The 14,695-nt window shown below is 52.0% G+C and overlaps 1 protein-coding gene across 2 annotated transcripts; it reads right to left on the reverse strand.

Moving 5' to 3' along the window:
• ELK1 (ETS transcription factor ELK1) lies at nucleotides 1-14,541 on the reverse strand. Of its 2 annotated transcripts, none has more exons than XM_002719886.5 (6): nucleotides 14,322-14,541; nucleotides 6,931-7,174; nucleotides 4,302-4,757; nucleotides 2,239-2,670; nucleotides 1,539-1,640; nucleotides 1-1,453 (listed from the first exon to the last, which is right to left on the reverse strand). In XM_002719886.5, exons 2-6 carry the CDS (start codon nucleotides 7,138-7,140, stop codon nucleotides 1,355-1,357), a joined length of 1,299 nt encoding a protein of 432 aa, XP_002719932.1. In that variant the 5' UTR covers nucleotides 7,141-7,174; nucleotides 14,322-14,541; the 3' UTR covers nucleotides 1-1,354. The 2 variants fall into 2 exon arrangements, with proteins under 2 accessions (XP_002719932.1, XP_017205214.1); XM_017349725.3 differs by having other exon boundaries at nucleotides 6,931-7,204; nucleotides 14,322-14,480.
• Nucleotides 14,542-14,695: the final 154 nt, after the last annotated feature.

Consider the following 14,695-nt stretch of genomic DNA (forward strand, 5'->3'; position numbering starts at 1 on the left):
TTCAGCAACACCTTTAAAAATATATATTTACAGGAACAATTCCCCATTCTCTGGGACTCTTAGAAAAAAAAGGTCCATTTTGGGGAAGTAAAACAAACAGTGGAGACGAGTGTAGCACCGTCCCCCAAATCACCAACCCCCAGGTCCCCAGGCCTGGGCTGGGCTGGTGCTGATGGGAGGTGAGCCCAGGAGTTTTTTGAACCCACCCTCTCCAGCCTGGAATTGAGACAAGACAGGCTTTATGTCCCCCATTTCTCCCTCCCAACTCCAGGGACACTTAGAGTCCTTTGTACCCGCCCGCAGGAAATTGGGGGGCTGGGAGGGAGCTGAAAATACATGTTTGGTATCAAAAATAAACAATTGGGGGTGACAGGAAGATCCCCCCCCCCAAAATCCCTTCCTTCCCACCCACCCCATCAGATATAGGAAGGGATGCTTCCCTCTCCCCTATTGAAAAGCCCCATTTAAAAATAGATTATACTATCAAAATGGCAGGGGTGGGAGCCAGGGAGACCTGGAGTACTGGGTGGAGGGGCCCCCCAGACGGGGACCACCCCCCAAAAAAAACCCTCCATTGGGAGGTAACACGCAGGACCCCAGGGAGGTTGGCAGACAAAGGAATGGCTTCTCAGGGGGCAGAAGGACAAAGGGGCATTCCTCCCTGGCCACAATGTTGGTTGAAAATAGGACAAGCTGAGAGAAAGGCTCAGGAGGTGGAAAATCCCATTTCAAAGGTGTGATTCTTGCTTGGTCAAGACTCCTAAACCATTAAATGGTACAAATTCTTCCTGGATCCCAGATACGGCCAGGAATAATAAAACAAAACTAGCTCTTCTACCCACATCCTAAAATGGAGACAGGGCTCCCTCACCTCCCCAAGGGTAGGCTGAGAAATAAATAAAGAAATGTCCATCTCAAGCCAGACCCTGATTGTCTTGTCTTGGCGAAAAAAAGTGGGGACATGGGGGAGATGTCTCAACCACCCCTCTTAAAAGGGTTGGGCCAGTCTCCTCCCAGTGGCCTTCAAAAAATAAATAAATAAACCGCCCCTACCACTGAAGTAGGAGACGTGTCAGGGCGGCCACTGGGGGACTGACAAAGAAGACAGAAGTTGTGTGTGTTTTGTGGAAGAGTTAGTGCGAGATCCTTCTTCCCAAGAATCCCCACCCCACCACAACCAGAGCATGAGTCTGTCAGTTGAATTATGCTTCTCCTTGAGATGGCTGGCTGGAGAGAAGTTCAGGGGCATGGATGGAGTGACCCCAGAAGGGGGTGGTAGTGGTGGAGGAGGTGGTAGTGGAGGAGGAGGAGGAGGAGGAGGAGGAGGAGGAGGAGGTGGTGGTGGTGGTGGAAGTCATGGCTTCTGAGGCCCTGGGGAGAGCACCACGGGGGTCGAGAGGCCATCCACGCTGATGGAAGGGATGTGCACCTGGGCGCTGCCGCTGGAAGGAAACTGGGGGCAGAAATAGGGAGACGTCATGGATGGGGGCAATTCTAGGGTCTCTCACCCTCTCCAAGATGGGCGGAGGGGATCCTACCTGGAAGGAGAGCTTGGCCGGGCTACGGGGTGCAATGGGACTCAGGGTGCTCCAGAAGTGAATGCTGGGAGGCAGCGAGCTGGGAGTCAGCAGCACCGGGGTCTGCAGGGAAGGCGCAGTTGCAGTGAGCCCAGGGCATGCAGTCGTACGAAAATGGAAGGAACCTGATCCCACCCCTACCACAAATTTTCCATACAGACTCCCAAGGTCACTCTCCAAAAGTTCACAGACTTACACTGTAACTACTAAGGCCACGGCCATGACAACTCCCAAACTCTACACAGACACCCCCTCCCAGCTCCTGAGCACCCACCCCCAAGGATCTATCCATATCCTGCTCTCAAACCTCACAAAGCATCATCCCAATAGCTCAGGGTCCTCCAACTCTTACGTCCCACCCAGATACCTGAGAGGAAAGCCAATTAGCAAATACCAAAGAGCCCCACTCAGATTCCATAAGCCACGCCCCAATGCAGAAACAGTTCCCACTGCAGGGCGAGCAGCTGTCCCACAGTCCCGCCCACAAAAGTCCCCAGACCGGCCTTTCAATTCAGCCCCACCCCCAGCCAAGTTTCCGAGCTGCCAATCACACTCTAAGGCTCAACCCTCTTCAGAGACCACGGTCACCTGTCAGTCACCTGCCTAGCGCCAATCCCCATCCAAACTGGCTGCCAGCCCCACCTCGTTCACAGGCACTCACCAATGTATGAGTAGGTAGCAAAGAAGGCGTCAGCGCTGGCCCCGGTGCCTGCAGACCAGAGCCAGTTCCAGAGCCTGGGGTCCGGTCGGGTCCCGGCCCACCAAGCAGGCTTGGGCTGAGTGGAAGCTCCAGGTCCCGCGGCTTCCGGCCCTTCTGCGGCTGGGCAATTTCAGGGCTAGAAGTCGCCAGGCCACCCGCCGGCGCCGCAGTCTCCCTAACGACCGCGGGCAGCCGGGCCGGCCCGCCTTCTGTGGGAGGGACTTCCGGCTCAGCCTTGGTGGTTTCCGGCACAAACCCTGCCTCCCCCGCGCCTTCCAACTCTTCCTTGGGCCCATCCACTTTGACTTCTGGGGGCAGTGGCCGGCCCAAAGCAGGCTCCACGTCGAGCTCTTCCGATTTCACGTTCGGGACCTCGGGCGGGGTTAAGATGACCTGGGAGAGGGGTGGGCGCAGAGGGTGTAAGTAAGGTGGTTTGGGCGAAGCAGCTTTCTTCCGTGAGCCACACAGTGATTTCTCTGGGAAGGTGGGACTTGGTGCCTGAGGCATGACTGCCCGTAAGGGCGTCTTCCCGGAGGACACGGGACTTCTCGAAGGAAATGGGATTTCTGCGGAGGCAGGAGCCTGGGGTGAGAACCCCCACAGCCAAGTGTGACTGCTGGTGATGCCCTGCCCCGTCATGGACTAAACAGTGGTTCTCAAAAATCTATTTGACAGACCCAGCAGCGCTTGCCTCATCTGGGAACTTATTAAAAATGCAAATTCTTGGGATGGACATTTGGCCTAGAGGCAATGGCTGCATTCCATATCCGAGTGCCTAGGTTCGAGTCCCACCTCCGTGTTCAGCTTCCTGCAAATGTGCACCCGGGGAGGCAGCAAATAACAGCTCAATGTGTGGGTCCCTGGCACCCATGTAGGAAACCCAGACTGAGTTCCTGGCTCCGGGCTTTGGCTTGGCCCAGCCTTGGTTGCTGTGGGCCCTTGGGCAGTGAACCGCAGGATGGCAGCTCTCTCTTAAAATAAATAACATTTTTAAAAAAGGAATGCAATTTCCTGGGCCTCTCCCCAGACCCAAGCAATCAGAAACTCTGCAGGGGAGCCCCAGCGATCTGTGGTTTAACAAGCCCCTCCAGGCGGTCCTGATGAGCACTAAAGTGTGAGAGCCCGTGTTACCTGTAGGTAACAATGAATTGTAGCACATTTATTTGCCCTCTTCATAAGATTTGCATAGCTCTCCTCTCCGATCCTTTCTCCAAAGGGACTTTTTTTTTTTTTGTCAGGCAGAGTGGACAGTGAGAGAGAGAGAGACAGGAGAAAGGTCTTCCTTTGCCGTTGGTTCACCCTCCAATGGCCACCGCGGCCGGCGCACCGCGCTGATCCGAAGGCAGGAGCCAGGAGCCAGGAGCTTCTCCTGGTCTCCCATGGGGTGCAGGGCCCAAGCACCTGGGCCATCCTCCACTGCACTCCCGGGCCACAGCAGAGGGCTGGCCTGGAAGAGGGGCAACCGGGACAGAATCCGGCACCCCGACCAGGACTAGAACCCGGTGTGCCGGCGCCGCAAGGCAGAGGATTAACCTAGTGAGCCACGGCCCCGGCCTGGGACTTCTTTTTTAAAGATTTAATTATTTAAAAGGCAGAGTGACAGAGATGGAAAGACACCGTGAGAAAAGAGATCTTCCATCTGCTGTCACTCCCCAGATGGCTGCAATTGCCAAGGCCGGGCCAGGCTGAAGCTAAGAGCCAGGAACTCCATCCGGGTCTCCCACATGGGTGGCAGGGGCTCACATACTTGAGCCATCAACTGCTGCTTTCCCAGGCACATTAGCAGGGAACTGGATGGGAAGGGGAGCAGCTGGGGCTCAAACCAGTGCTCTGATAAGGGATGCAAGTGGTGGGTTTCACCGACTGTGTCACAATGCTAACCTCCCCAAGGGGACTTCTGAGTCCCTCCTTCCACCACTATCTCCAGTAGCAGGGCTTCTGCACCTCTGCTCTTACCGGCCACTCTCCTCAATTGGGAATTGTACACCCCTCCTCTTATCAAACTTCCATATTCCAGTCCTTACCTGCAGAGGCAGGCCAGCCTCCTCAGCCTCTAGGCAGGCCTCCAAGGGGGTTGGACTAGTGCTCCTGCTGCCGGAGGGGGGCGCTGATGCTCCTCCAGGGGTGGTGCTGGGGAGCACGGAGGCAGATCGGAGATGAGATGGTGGCGGTGGCTGTGGCTGTGGCTGCAGAGACTGAATGGTGAAGGTAGAGTAGAGACCGGAGCGCATGTACTCGTTCCGGCTGCTGCGTGCCAAACCACCTGGGCCTGCCATCCCTGCACCCTTGGGTGTGCCTGGCTTTCCACAGGCGGTGTCCCCAGGGGTGGCATGTACAGCAGCAGGGGCCACATTTGCCACGGCAGAGGCAACAGACACCTCAGGCTGGGACGGGCAGTCTTCGGTGGAGCACCCTGCGACCTCGGGATAGGACACGAACTTGTAGACAAACTTCTGGCCGCTCACCTTGCGGATGATATTCTGGGAAGAGACAAGACAGAACAGAGGGCCTTAAAGGTCAAGGGCGGGGGGAGGGACGGTGTGGCCGGGAGAAGAGAGGCTGGAGGGGCTGTCTTCCTCCTAGCACCTTTCTTCCTACCTGCCCCTATTTCACCCATCTCAATCGCCTGTCAGTATCTGCATCCCTTCCTTCCCCCTCCCCGGATCCGTCTCTGTATTCCTCCTGTTTCTCCCTTCGACAATGCTTTCTTTAATCTCCTCCCCATCCATCTCCCTCCCTCTTCATCTCCATCTGTCTGGTTTCCCAAGCTGTGCCAGCTCCTGTTCACAATGGAACCCCTCTAGGGGAGTATAGGTGCAGGGGTGTCTGCAGGTTAACAAGTTCAGGCCTATGGGGTGGCTGCTAGGACACAGACTTGGAGACTAGCTAATGCAATATAACAGCAAAATGAAGTGAGTGCTGTAAATGTTGGAAGAGATGAAATTAATGCAGATGAGTGGGATGACAAATTACCAATATAGATTATTTAATGCTATTAACATAGAAGTGGAACAGGCCGAGGTCCATTACAGAGGACAGGGTAAGGAGGCCTCATTAATACTACCTGTGGGGGCAGGGGTTCAGTGGAGCAGCTTAGAAACTGGTTGGGATGCCCACATCCCATATAGCGGTACCCTGGTTCAAGTCCCAGCTCTGTTCCCAATTCTAGTTTCTTGCTAATGTGCAACCTGGGAGGCAGTGGATGATGGCTCAAGTAGTTGGCTTTCTACCACTCATGTGGAAGACAAGGACTGAATTCCTAGCTCTCAGCTTCAGTCTGGCCTGGTCCCAGCTGTTGTAGGCATTTGGAGAGTGAACCAGTGGATAGGAGCCCTCTCACTCACTCGCTCGCTCTCTGCCTCTCAAATAAGTAAAAAAACAAAAACAAAACCAAAAAGACTGTTGTGGAGTTGTGGAGGTTTAAACCAAAAGGGCAACAAAATGAAGTAACTGACAATTAGGAAAGAACAATAAAATACTGGTATAAATATTGGGGGAGGGGCAAGTATGTTTGAGGTATTTCAGGACAGGTCCGGTCTGGAGAGTTTCAGGGACGTTCTGGGGTCTCTTAGGCTACAGTGAGGTAGCCCCACTGTTTTGGAGATCTGGGTTAAAGGAATAAACTAGGAAAGTGGGATAAATGCTTCCAGTGACTAAAGGGTGTGACACAGGTCTGTGGCTGTTCCGGGAGCAAGAGGAGTCTGGGGGTACTAGGCAGTCTTTTTCTGATTAAAGATTTATTTATTTATGTGAAAGGCAGAATTAGGGAGAAGAGAGAGAGACAGACAGACGCGTTCCATCTATTGGTTCACTCCCACAAATAGCTGCAAAAGCAGGACTGGGCTAGGCCAAAGCCAAGAGCCTGGAATTCCGATGTGGTGCCACGTGGCTGGCAGGGGCCCAGGTGCTTGGGCCATCTTCCGCTGCTTTCCTGGGTGCATTAGCAGGGAGCTGGTTTGGAAGTGGAGCAGCGCCCATATGAGATGCCAGCATCGCAGGCAGTGGCTCAGTTTGCTGTGCCACAACGTGGGCCCCCTGGTGAGGTCTTTGTGCTGATCAGGCATGTCACGGGGTGGGCTTGTGTTTCTCAGAAGAGGAATGAAAAAGAGTATTAGTTTACACTGTTTCAAAGGCTTCTTCTAAATAAGAAAATGAGATGCATGTTATAAATATTAAGGAGAGAAGAAAAGTAGTGCAGCTCAGAGGGTCTGATAGGATGCAGAAAATTTAAAATTCCAGCTATGACAATAAGATGATGAAATAAAACAGTTGATACGGATATTGGAGCAGACCAGTGTTGCTTTGGGAATCCAAAAGGATGGTGTGTGGCGCTGACTTTACATATGCTGCTTCAGAGACTTCAGTGAAAGAAAATAAAAAGTATGAGGGTCCCAGAGAACAAAGTAAGAAAGGTTAGCATAATATTTTCAGGGAGGTTTTGATTCCAGGAATTAGAATAGAAAATATTTTAGAGTAAGAGAAGATTATAAAGCTTTTAACCAAAGCAGTAAAACAAGAAAATAAAATGAGATTAAGTTAGTCTGAAGGTCCCAGAGAAAGGGTTAAGAAATAATACATTTTAATATGATGTTCAGTTATACCATAAGTTAGACAAGAGAATGACACTTGTGACCTCAATGTCAGAGGCCTTACCTTGTCATAGTAGTACCGCAAGGCCCGGCTGAGCTTGTCATAATTCATGTTGGTCTTGTTCTTGCGCAGCCCCCACAGCCGGGCTACCTCCTCTGCATCCACCAGCTTGAACTCACCACCATCCCGTGAGGTCCAGGAGATGATGTGGCCATTGCCTTGCTCTCTCAGCAGCTGCAGCAGAAACTGCCACAGCGTCACAGATGGGTCCATCGCTGGGGCAACACTCACGCCATCCCAGGGATACCTGGAGGGCAGAGAGCTCAGAGCTGAGAAGCTGGGGACACAGGAGGAGGCAGAGATGAAAAGGAGGATTCCTTTCTTGTCATCTTGTCCCTACCGCTGTCTCCAAACGCCACTATCTTTCCCCTAAGCACCATCAGATTAACTTTTAAACATCTCCGTCTAGTTTTGGTTGTCTCCTGTAATGGGCCAAGATTTATGGTGGCTCTTAGGATGGTGTGAATGTTTTGCACGTAGCAGAACGTGGTAGGCAGAAAAATGCTACCTCCGATTCAAAGAAGTCCACATCCTAATTCCAGAACCTGTGACTGTTATGCTATATAGCAAAGAGGAACTGTGCAGATGGAATAAGATTACAGACTCTAAGATTATTCTGTTGTTTTTTTTTAAAGTGAGCTTTTAAATACAGAAGAGGGGGGGCTGGCACTATGGCACAGAGGGTAAAGCTGCTGCCTGCAGTGCTGGCATCTCATAAAGGCACTGGTTCAAGTCCTGGCTGCTCTTCTTCTGATCCAGCTCTCTGCTACGGCCTGAGATAGCAGTAGAAGATGGCCCAAGTGTTTGGGCCCCTGCACCCGCATGGGAGACGTGGAAGAATCTCCTGGCTCCTGGCTTTGGATAGGCTCAGCTCTGGCCATTGTGGCTGTTTGGGGAGTGAACCAGCGGATGGAAGCCTCTGCCTCTCTCTCTCTCTCTCTCTCTCTCTCTGCCTCTCTGTAACTCTGCCTTTCAAATAAATCAATCAATCTTAAAGTCAGAAAGGGCCCTCAGCGGGCAGCCACTAAGGAAATAAGGATCTTGGTCCTGCAACCTCAAAGAGTTGAATTCTGCCAACAACCCCAATAAGCTGGAGACGGATTCTCCCCCTAGAGCCTTCACAAAGGATCACAACCCTGCCAACCCCTTGACTTTAGCCTGGTGGGACCAGGGTTGCACCTCTACAGCACTAGATCATAAAAGCATTGCCTTCAACAGCATTGCCCGTGAGCATCGCGGCAGGAAGACTAGGGCAGTCCCCCTCCACTGAACCTTTTTGGGATCTTCTACCACATCAATGTCAAATTCGTCGGAAGGTCTCTTTTGCCAAATCCTCTTAAAGCTGGTCACGTATGGGGCTCTGCGCCTCTGTTTAGCAATTTTCCTCATCTGTCAAGTCCCCGCTTGGAGGTCCTTTAGGAAGAATCTTCCTGCAACTGAGGACCTGCTCTCCCTTGTTTCTGTCCACATTCTCCTCAACAGCAACAACTAACATGTTCTGAGTACTTACACATGTCAGGCACTGCTCCAAGCAAAGCAGCAATATGGCCTACTGGACAACTGCCCAGGCGCTAGGCTCAGATTGCCAAGGTTCGAACCTTGCCTTTTATGAAGGTACTTCAAGCAGCTCACGGAAAAATGAAATTAGGTAACTTTATTTTGCTGCAAAGAGTTTTTTGAAATACATGTATAGTTTTCATAACAAATATTTTCCATAAAAATACTCACTTTTCATCTCATCCCCCCCCCCCAAACTGTGTGAAGTATCCTATTAGCTGTGTGACCCTGGGCATATTCTTTTAACCCCTTCCTACTTCAATTTTCTCATATCCATACAACAGGGATAATAATAGTGATATCTTGTTCATAGGGTTATTGTGTGGGTACAATATAATAAGCCTGGGGTATAAGCTCTAAGTAAACATTACTTTCTGATTTGTTCATAATTTCTTATCTCAATATCCCAAACTCCCAAAAGCCCTAAAACCAGAAAGCTTCTCTGCAAGTATTTTGGCAGCAAAATCTGATGTGAAAGGCAGTGAGGCCCTTTTTGGTCTTTACGGAGCCTCACTCAGCATCAACCACTGGCCGTTGTGCTGCAGAGATACAAATGTAGCTGATGCCAGAGCTTACGGAGGGTATTATGTAACACATCGCAAGTGCACTATGTTACCTTTCGAAAATCTGAGACTGTGAAACATAGCTGGCCCCAGGGTTTTGGATAAGGGCATGCAGACCTGCACTGTTATATTTTTATAGATACTGACTCATTTGTCCCTCATCACAAGGCTGGGACCTCAGTCCTCTTAGCACTGTTTTACAGACAAGGAAGCTCAGGCACAAAATGGCTCCGTAACTTCCACAGGCCGCAAGCTGTAAGTGACAGAGCCAGCATCGGGACTCAGGTGGTCAGGTTCCAGCTGTGTAGGCTTTCACCCCTCAGGTTAAGCTGCTCCCCCACTCCTCACAAACACTGCCACCTCTCAGCAAGGTCCTTCCCAGAGCGGGCTCCTCCCTGTGAATCCATCACTGCTCTTTCCCAAGGACAAACTGGAAATAAACATGAACTTCCTGTTCCTAAAGGGAATGAACTTTAATCTGTTCACCTGGCTAGGATCACTGGGTTAAGACAAAGTTTTGAAGAACTTCCTGTTATTGTTGATTGTTTAATCTGCAATGAAATATACAGCATGATCCTCTTCTGTCTGACCTGGTTCCAAGTTCATGCAGCTGGCCGTCTTGGGCAATTATACAAGTCACAAAGCCATGCAGTGTGGGATTGCAGAGTCCTGTCATCAGAGGCCTCGCCGAGTTTGTTTGGACGGTTGACTTGTTTCAGAGGCCCAGAGAGGTTAGTGTGACTCCTAGTGGCGAACAGAGGCAATTTTCCCGGTTTCTCTTCCAGACCCTAGCAGTTCAGTGGAATCAGCTGGTTGGCTTCCAGCCTCAGCAGCACACAGGGCTTTGTATTTTGCTTATTATCACTTCTCCCACTCGACCCCTAATAAGAGCTCTAGTAATCTGCCTCACTTGGATGTGTTTACTCCTCTTCATCCCATTCATCTTCAGCAAGCATGGGAGTGCCTACTACGGACTTGGTGCTAGGGACGCCAATGTGAGCAAAACAGACCAACATTCTTGCTCTAGAGGAATCTGCACTTGAGTGCAGCAGACAGACAAGTAAACAAGGCACACAAGGGCATGCCCGATGCTGATGCAGGCTATGGGGGAGATGTGGGCAGGAAAGGGCATGGGGAGTCAGGAGAGGGTGGTTACGACCTAGGAGAGGCAAAGGAGTTGGGCTTGGGGGAGCCTGGGAGCGGTGAGCCTGGCCAAGGAAGCAGCCAGTGCGAAGAGCTTCATAGCTGAGGGTGCTGATGGGTTAGAGGGAGAGGAAGGCAGCCAGCTCGGGTGGAGGGCAGGCAGTGAGGGAGGGGAGGGAGCAAAGGATGAGAACGGAGGGACTGGGGGCACAGAGGGCTGACGGGTAACAGGATGCCTCTGGCTGTTGTGAGAACAGGTTGTTGCGGCTGTAGTGGCTCCTGCACCAGTCCGAGTGGACAATGGGTGAGAAGTAGATGGGTTCTGGATAAAATCTGGAGACAGGGCAAGTAGGATCTCCTGACAGGCAGCAAGGTGGGGTGGGGAGAGTGAGCCACATGGGTCAAGGGTGCTTTCAAGTTTGTGGTCTGATCACCTGCGAGGATAGCGTTGTATTCAACCGAGACTGGGGCACTGCAAGAGAGAGTGGGTTTTGTGGTACTGGAAGTACAGAGCACTATCTTGCCCCAAATCACACAGCTGGAAGCTCGTGGTGGTGGTGGTGGTGGGGAGACTGGGATTCAAACCCAGGTGACTTGGCTCCAGCCATCAATCCTAGTTACCCTACATCACCAGTCCTCTGTGAAGACAAACACAGAAGGGTTAAGATCTCAGCAGACAGCATGAGGGCTTCCCTGTGGAAGTGAAGTTTGATCTGAGATGGCCATCCTGAACTACCCACGTATCTCACTTCTGGGGACAGGCGCATGTGCTGTTCTGTCTGCCAGGAGAGTCCTTCCCTCACCTGATGAACTCTATTACACAATCATCAAGTTCCGGCACCTGCCAGGCAGGATGAATTCTTCCTCTGTGTGATTTAGTGCACCGAATAACCTGTCTGCTCTTGCAAATCTATTCTCTCTGGGTTTTCAGCCTTATACTCCTCTGCCATGCTCTCGCTGTGTGACCTTGAGCAAGCATCTCAACCTCTCTGTGCCTATTTCCTCATCTGTAAAATGGTAATACTTTATTCTCAAATAATCTGAAAAATACATTTATGTTAGCATTTGTAGCTAACGTGTCATTCTCCCTCCCCAAGCCTTTCTTCCCAGTCCTGCATATCACAGTGGCCTATGCCCTCTGGCTACTCTCATCTCCCTGACCTCAGGTTCTACCTCCTGCCCTTTTTTCCCACTACAGCAGCCTCCTTGATGTCCCCTGAAAACATAGCAGGCACAATCCCACCTCAGGGCCTTTCTTCTGCCTGGTACATTCTCCCCGAGACATTACAGATCCTCCCCTCAGGTCCTTCAGGCCCTAACTCAAGAGTCATCTTCCAAGTGTGGCCTGCCCTTTGCCTAAGATTTCAACCACTCCAAGAATCTATTCCTACCTGCCCTACTTCCTGTTTTCTCCTTAGCACCTGTTTAACAGACCATCTTATTTCGCTTGTCTTGTTTACACGGTCTGCCTCCAAGGGCATGGATTTCTGCCTGTTTCATTCCTTCTCATATCCCTTCTCCATTCTGTCCCTGATATCAAGGTCTGAAATTCTATTTTTCACATCTATTCATGCAATAAATTCTTACTGAGCACCTACTGTATACCAGCTACCTTTTTTGTGTGTGTGAACTGGAAACACAGCAGCCAATAAGCAGACAAAAAGCATAAGTTCTCATAGGACTACCCTTCTAATGGGGAGAAACAGTAAACTGGCCAGTGTCAGAAAGCAGAAAAGGGCAAAGGGACAAGCAAAACAGGAGAGGGGCCTGAGCTCTGCTAAGTGTGCAGGATCAGGGGGTGGCCAAGAGAAGTTGGTTCTTTTTTTGCTAGAAACAGCATTCTGAGCAACTTTTTGTAAGGCGTGTGCCTTTAAGTAGTGTATCCCAAGCACCACAGCATGATGGAACAGACTGTTTACTGCAATAACACGACCCAGATGAAACCAAGTTCAAGCGCTCCTTTTTTTTTTTTTTTTTTTGACAGGCAGAGTGGACAGTGAGATAGACAGAGAGAAAGGTCTTCCTTTTGCCGTTGGTTCACCCTCCAATGGCCGCCGCGGCCGGCGCGCTGCGGCTGGCGCACCGCGCTGATCCGAAGGCAGGAGCCAGGTACTTCTCCTGGTCTCCCATGGGGTGCAGGGCCCAAGCACCTGGGCCATCCTCCACTGCCTTCCCGGGCCACAGCAGAGAGCTGGCCTGGAAGAGGGGCAACCGGGACAGAATCCGGCACCCCAACCGGGACTAGAACCCGGTGTGCTGGCGCCGCAAGGCAGAAGATTAGCCTACTGAGCCATGGCGCCGGCCTCAAGCGCTCTTTAGAAGCTGCTTTTCCACCTGTGCCTTTAGGCGAGCTGGTATTACAGGTATTCGTTTTGGGAACGCATTCTTTTGCTAAAGCAACATGCACCTACCTTGTTCACATATAAACTGGCCTTCTCCGAAGCTGATTTTGCATGTGTCTTCACATAGTGTGTGCCATGCACCTGTGCCATTTGAACAGAGCCCTGAAAGGAGCCAAGCAAAGCTCCCAGAGGAGTGGGAGAAGAAGCAATGCAAAGGGCCCGAGGTTGGGCACGTCTACTGTGTCTGAAGACCAGTGCCGAGGTGGCCAGTGTAGCCAGGAGCACAGTTAGAGGGGGTGGGGTGGTGGAGGCCAGAGAAGTGACTTGTTTCATTAACTCACAGGTATTCTGTATTTATGCTGGAGGGGGTTCTAGTCGGTTCCGTCATTTTACAAATGAGAAACCAAGTGCAGGGAGAACATGATTAAATCATGCCTGTGGGGTCACCCAGCTAAAAGGACTGGGGCTGGCTGGGTGCTGAGACAAGGTGTGGCATGGAGACAGCTCTGCAGGCACCGGAAACGGAAAAAAAAAAAGAAAAAACCATGGAGGTGGGAACTACTTTGGTTTTAAAGGAGTAGGGTCTCACACGGGGTGGGATGAAGTGAGAGAGGGGAGCTTCAAAAACTGTTCTGTGCCCCTAGCACTTACTGGGCCACCCTTGAATAAGGCATTTAACTCCCTATGCTCCCATTTCTGCAGTACCTATCTCCTAAGACTGGTGAGGACCGACTGAGTTCCCTAAAATAAAACACTTTGCCTGGTACATAGCAGATGCTCAATAAATGTTAGCTCCTCTTGGTATTCTCATCACCACTATCGCTAATGTATTCATTCATTGTGGTGGTGGCAGGATATCCGGGTGGCTAAGAGTGTGTACGAAGGAGAGTGCTCCACAAGGAAAGGGGGAGGAAGAGAAAAATGTACAGGCTAACCCTCCTGGGGGAGGTATGTAAGGCAGAGTGGGAATGCAAGAACACGGGGGGGGGGGGGGGCAGGAAGGCCATGGTACAGATACCTTACAGGGCTAACATTCATCTGCTAGCAGGGAGAGGAGTAGAAAAAACTTATTGACTCCTGTAGGAAAAAGGAGAAAGCCCAAGGACTGGAGTGGCAGTGTACAAAACAGGGAGGCCACGCAGGGCAATGGGCTGCTAGCTCGGGGGATGTGAGCCCAAGCCTGGAGACAGATGCACCGTAAAAAGGGAGGGCGCGTTGACAAGGCCATGCACTGATACATTAGGGGACTGGAGAAGGCAAGGACATACTCAGGTGGACTCACTGTTAAACAGGAGTGTGTATGTCTGTGCGTGTGTGTGTTGGTGGTGGGATATAGCGCCACGGATTGATTCGCTATGGGGAACAGGACGGGTGGAATAAACAAGGCCACAGAGGGGCCCCCGAAAGTTAAGGGTGCAAGAAACGCAAACACTCAGACGCACCTACTATTAAGGGGGCTGGACAATGCCACAAACTGGCTCTCTATAAGTGGGGGTGGGGGGTGGGGCAAGCCAATGGACGAGTCCACTGTAAATTGGGGTGTGGAGAATAGAAGCACGCAGACCGATCCATTATACCGCGGAAGGGGGACGATTAGGCCACGGTCAGATCCACTATAAGAGGCGAAGGGAGGAGAGGGCATGTCATACGCAGGTCCACCAGCTGTGGTGGGGCGGCAGTGGGGAGTGGAACACTAGCAGGCCACGGGCCAAGCCACATTCCCCGCGCGGGGGCGGGAAGATACATGGGGTCATGGACAGGACCCTCCACCCTCCAGGCCGGGGCTCACCTGTGCGTAGCGCTGCAGTGGCGGTGGCGTAGCTGGTGTTAATAGCTCCGGGGGGCGGGGGCTCCATACGCGGCCCCACCGCCCCCCAGGCCCGGGTTCCGAGGCGGCGGCGGTGGTGGCGGTGGCGGCGGCAGCACCTAGAAGCCGCCCCTGCGTTTCCCCACCGCTCACGTGGGCCTGTGGAGGAGGAGCCCAACGTCCCGCCGCTTGCTGATTGGCTAAAGAGCCAAGGCTAGAACGCACGGCTTAGGGGCTCAGCGGGGCGGACCCTGCCCCACAGAGCCATTCCGTGATTGGCCGAAGGAGAAATGATGTGCGCGGACGGACACCCAAGTCCCGAGGCGGCATGCTAGCCCTCGCCGGTGCTCCACGCT

The sequence above is a fragment of the Oryctolagus cuniculus genome, chromosome X, assembly GCF_964237555.1.
Source record: "Oryctolagus cuniculus chromosome X, mOryCun1.1, whole genome shotgun sequence".
Classification (NCBI taxonomy): domain Eukaryota; kingdom Metazoa; phylum Chordata; class Mammalia; order Lagomorpha; family Leporidae; genus Oryctolagus; species Oryctolagus cuniculus.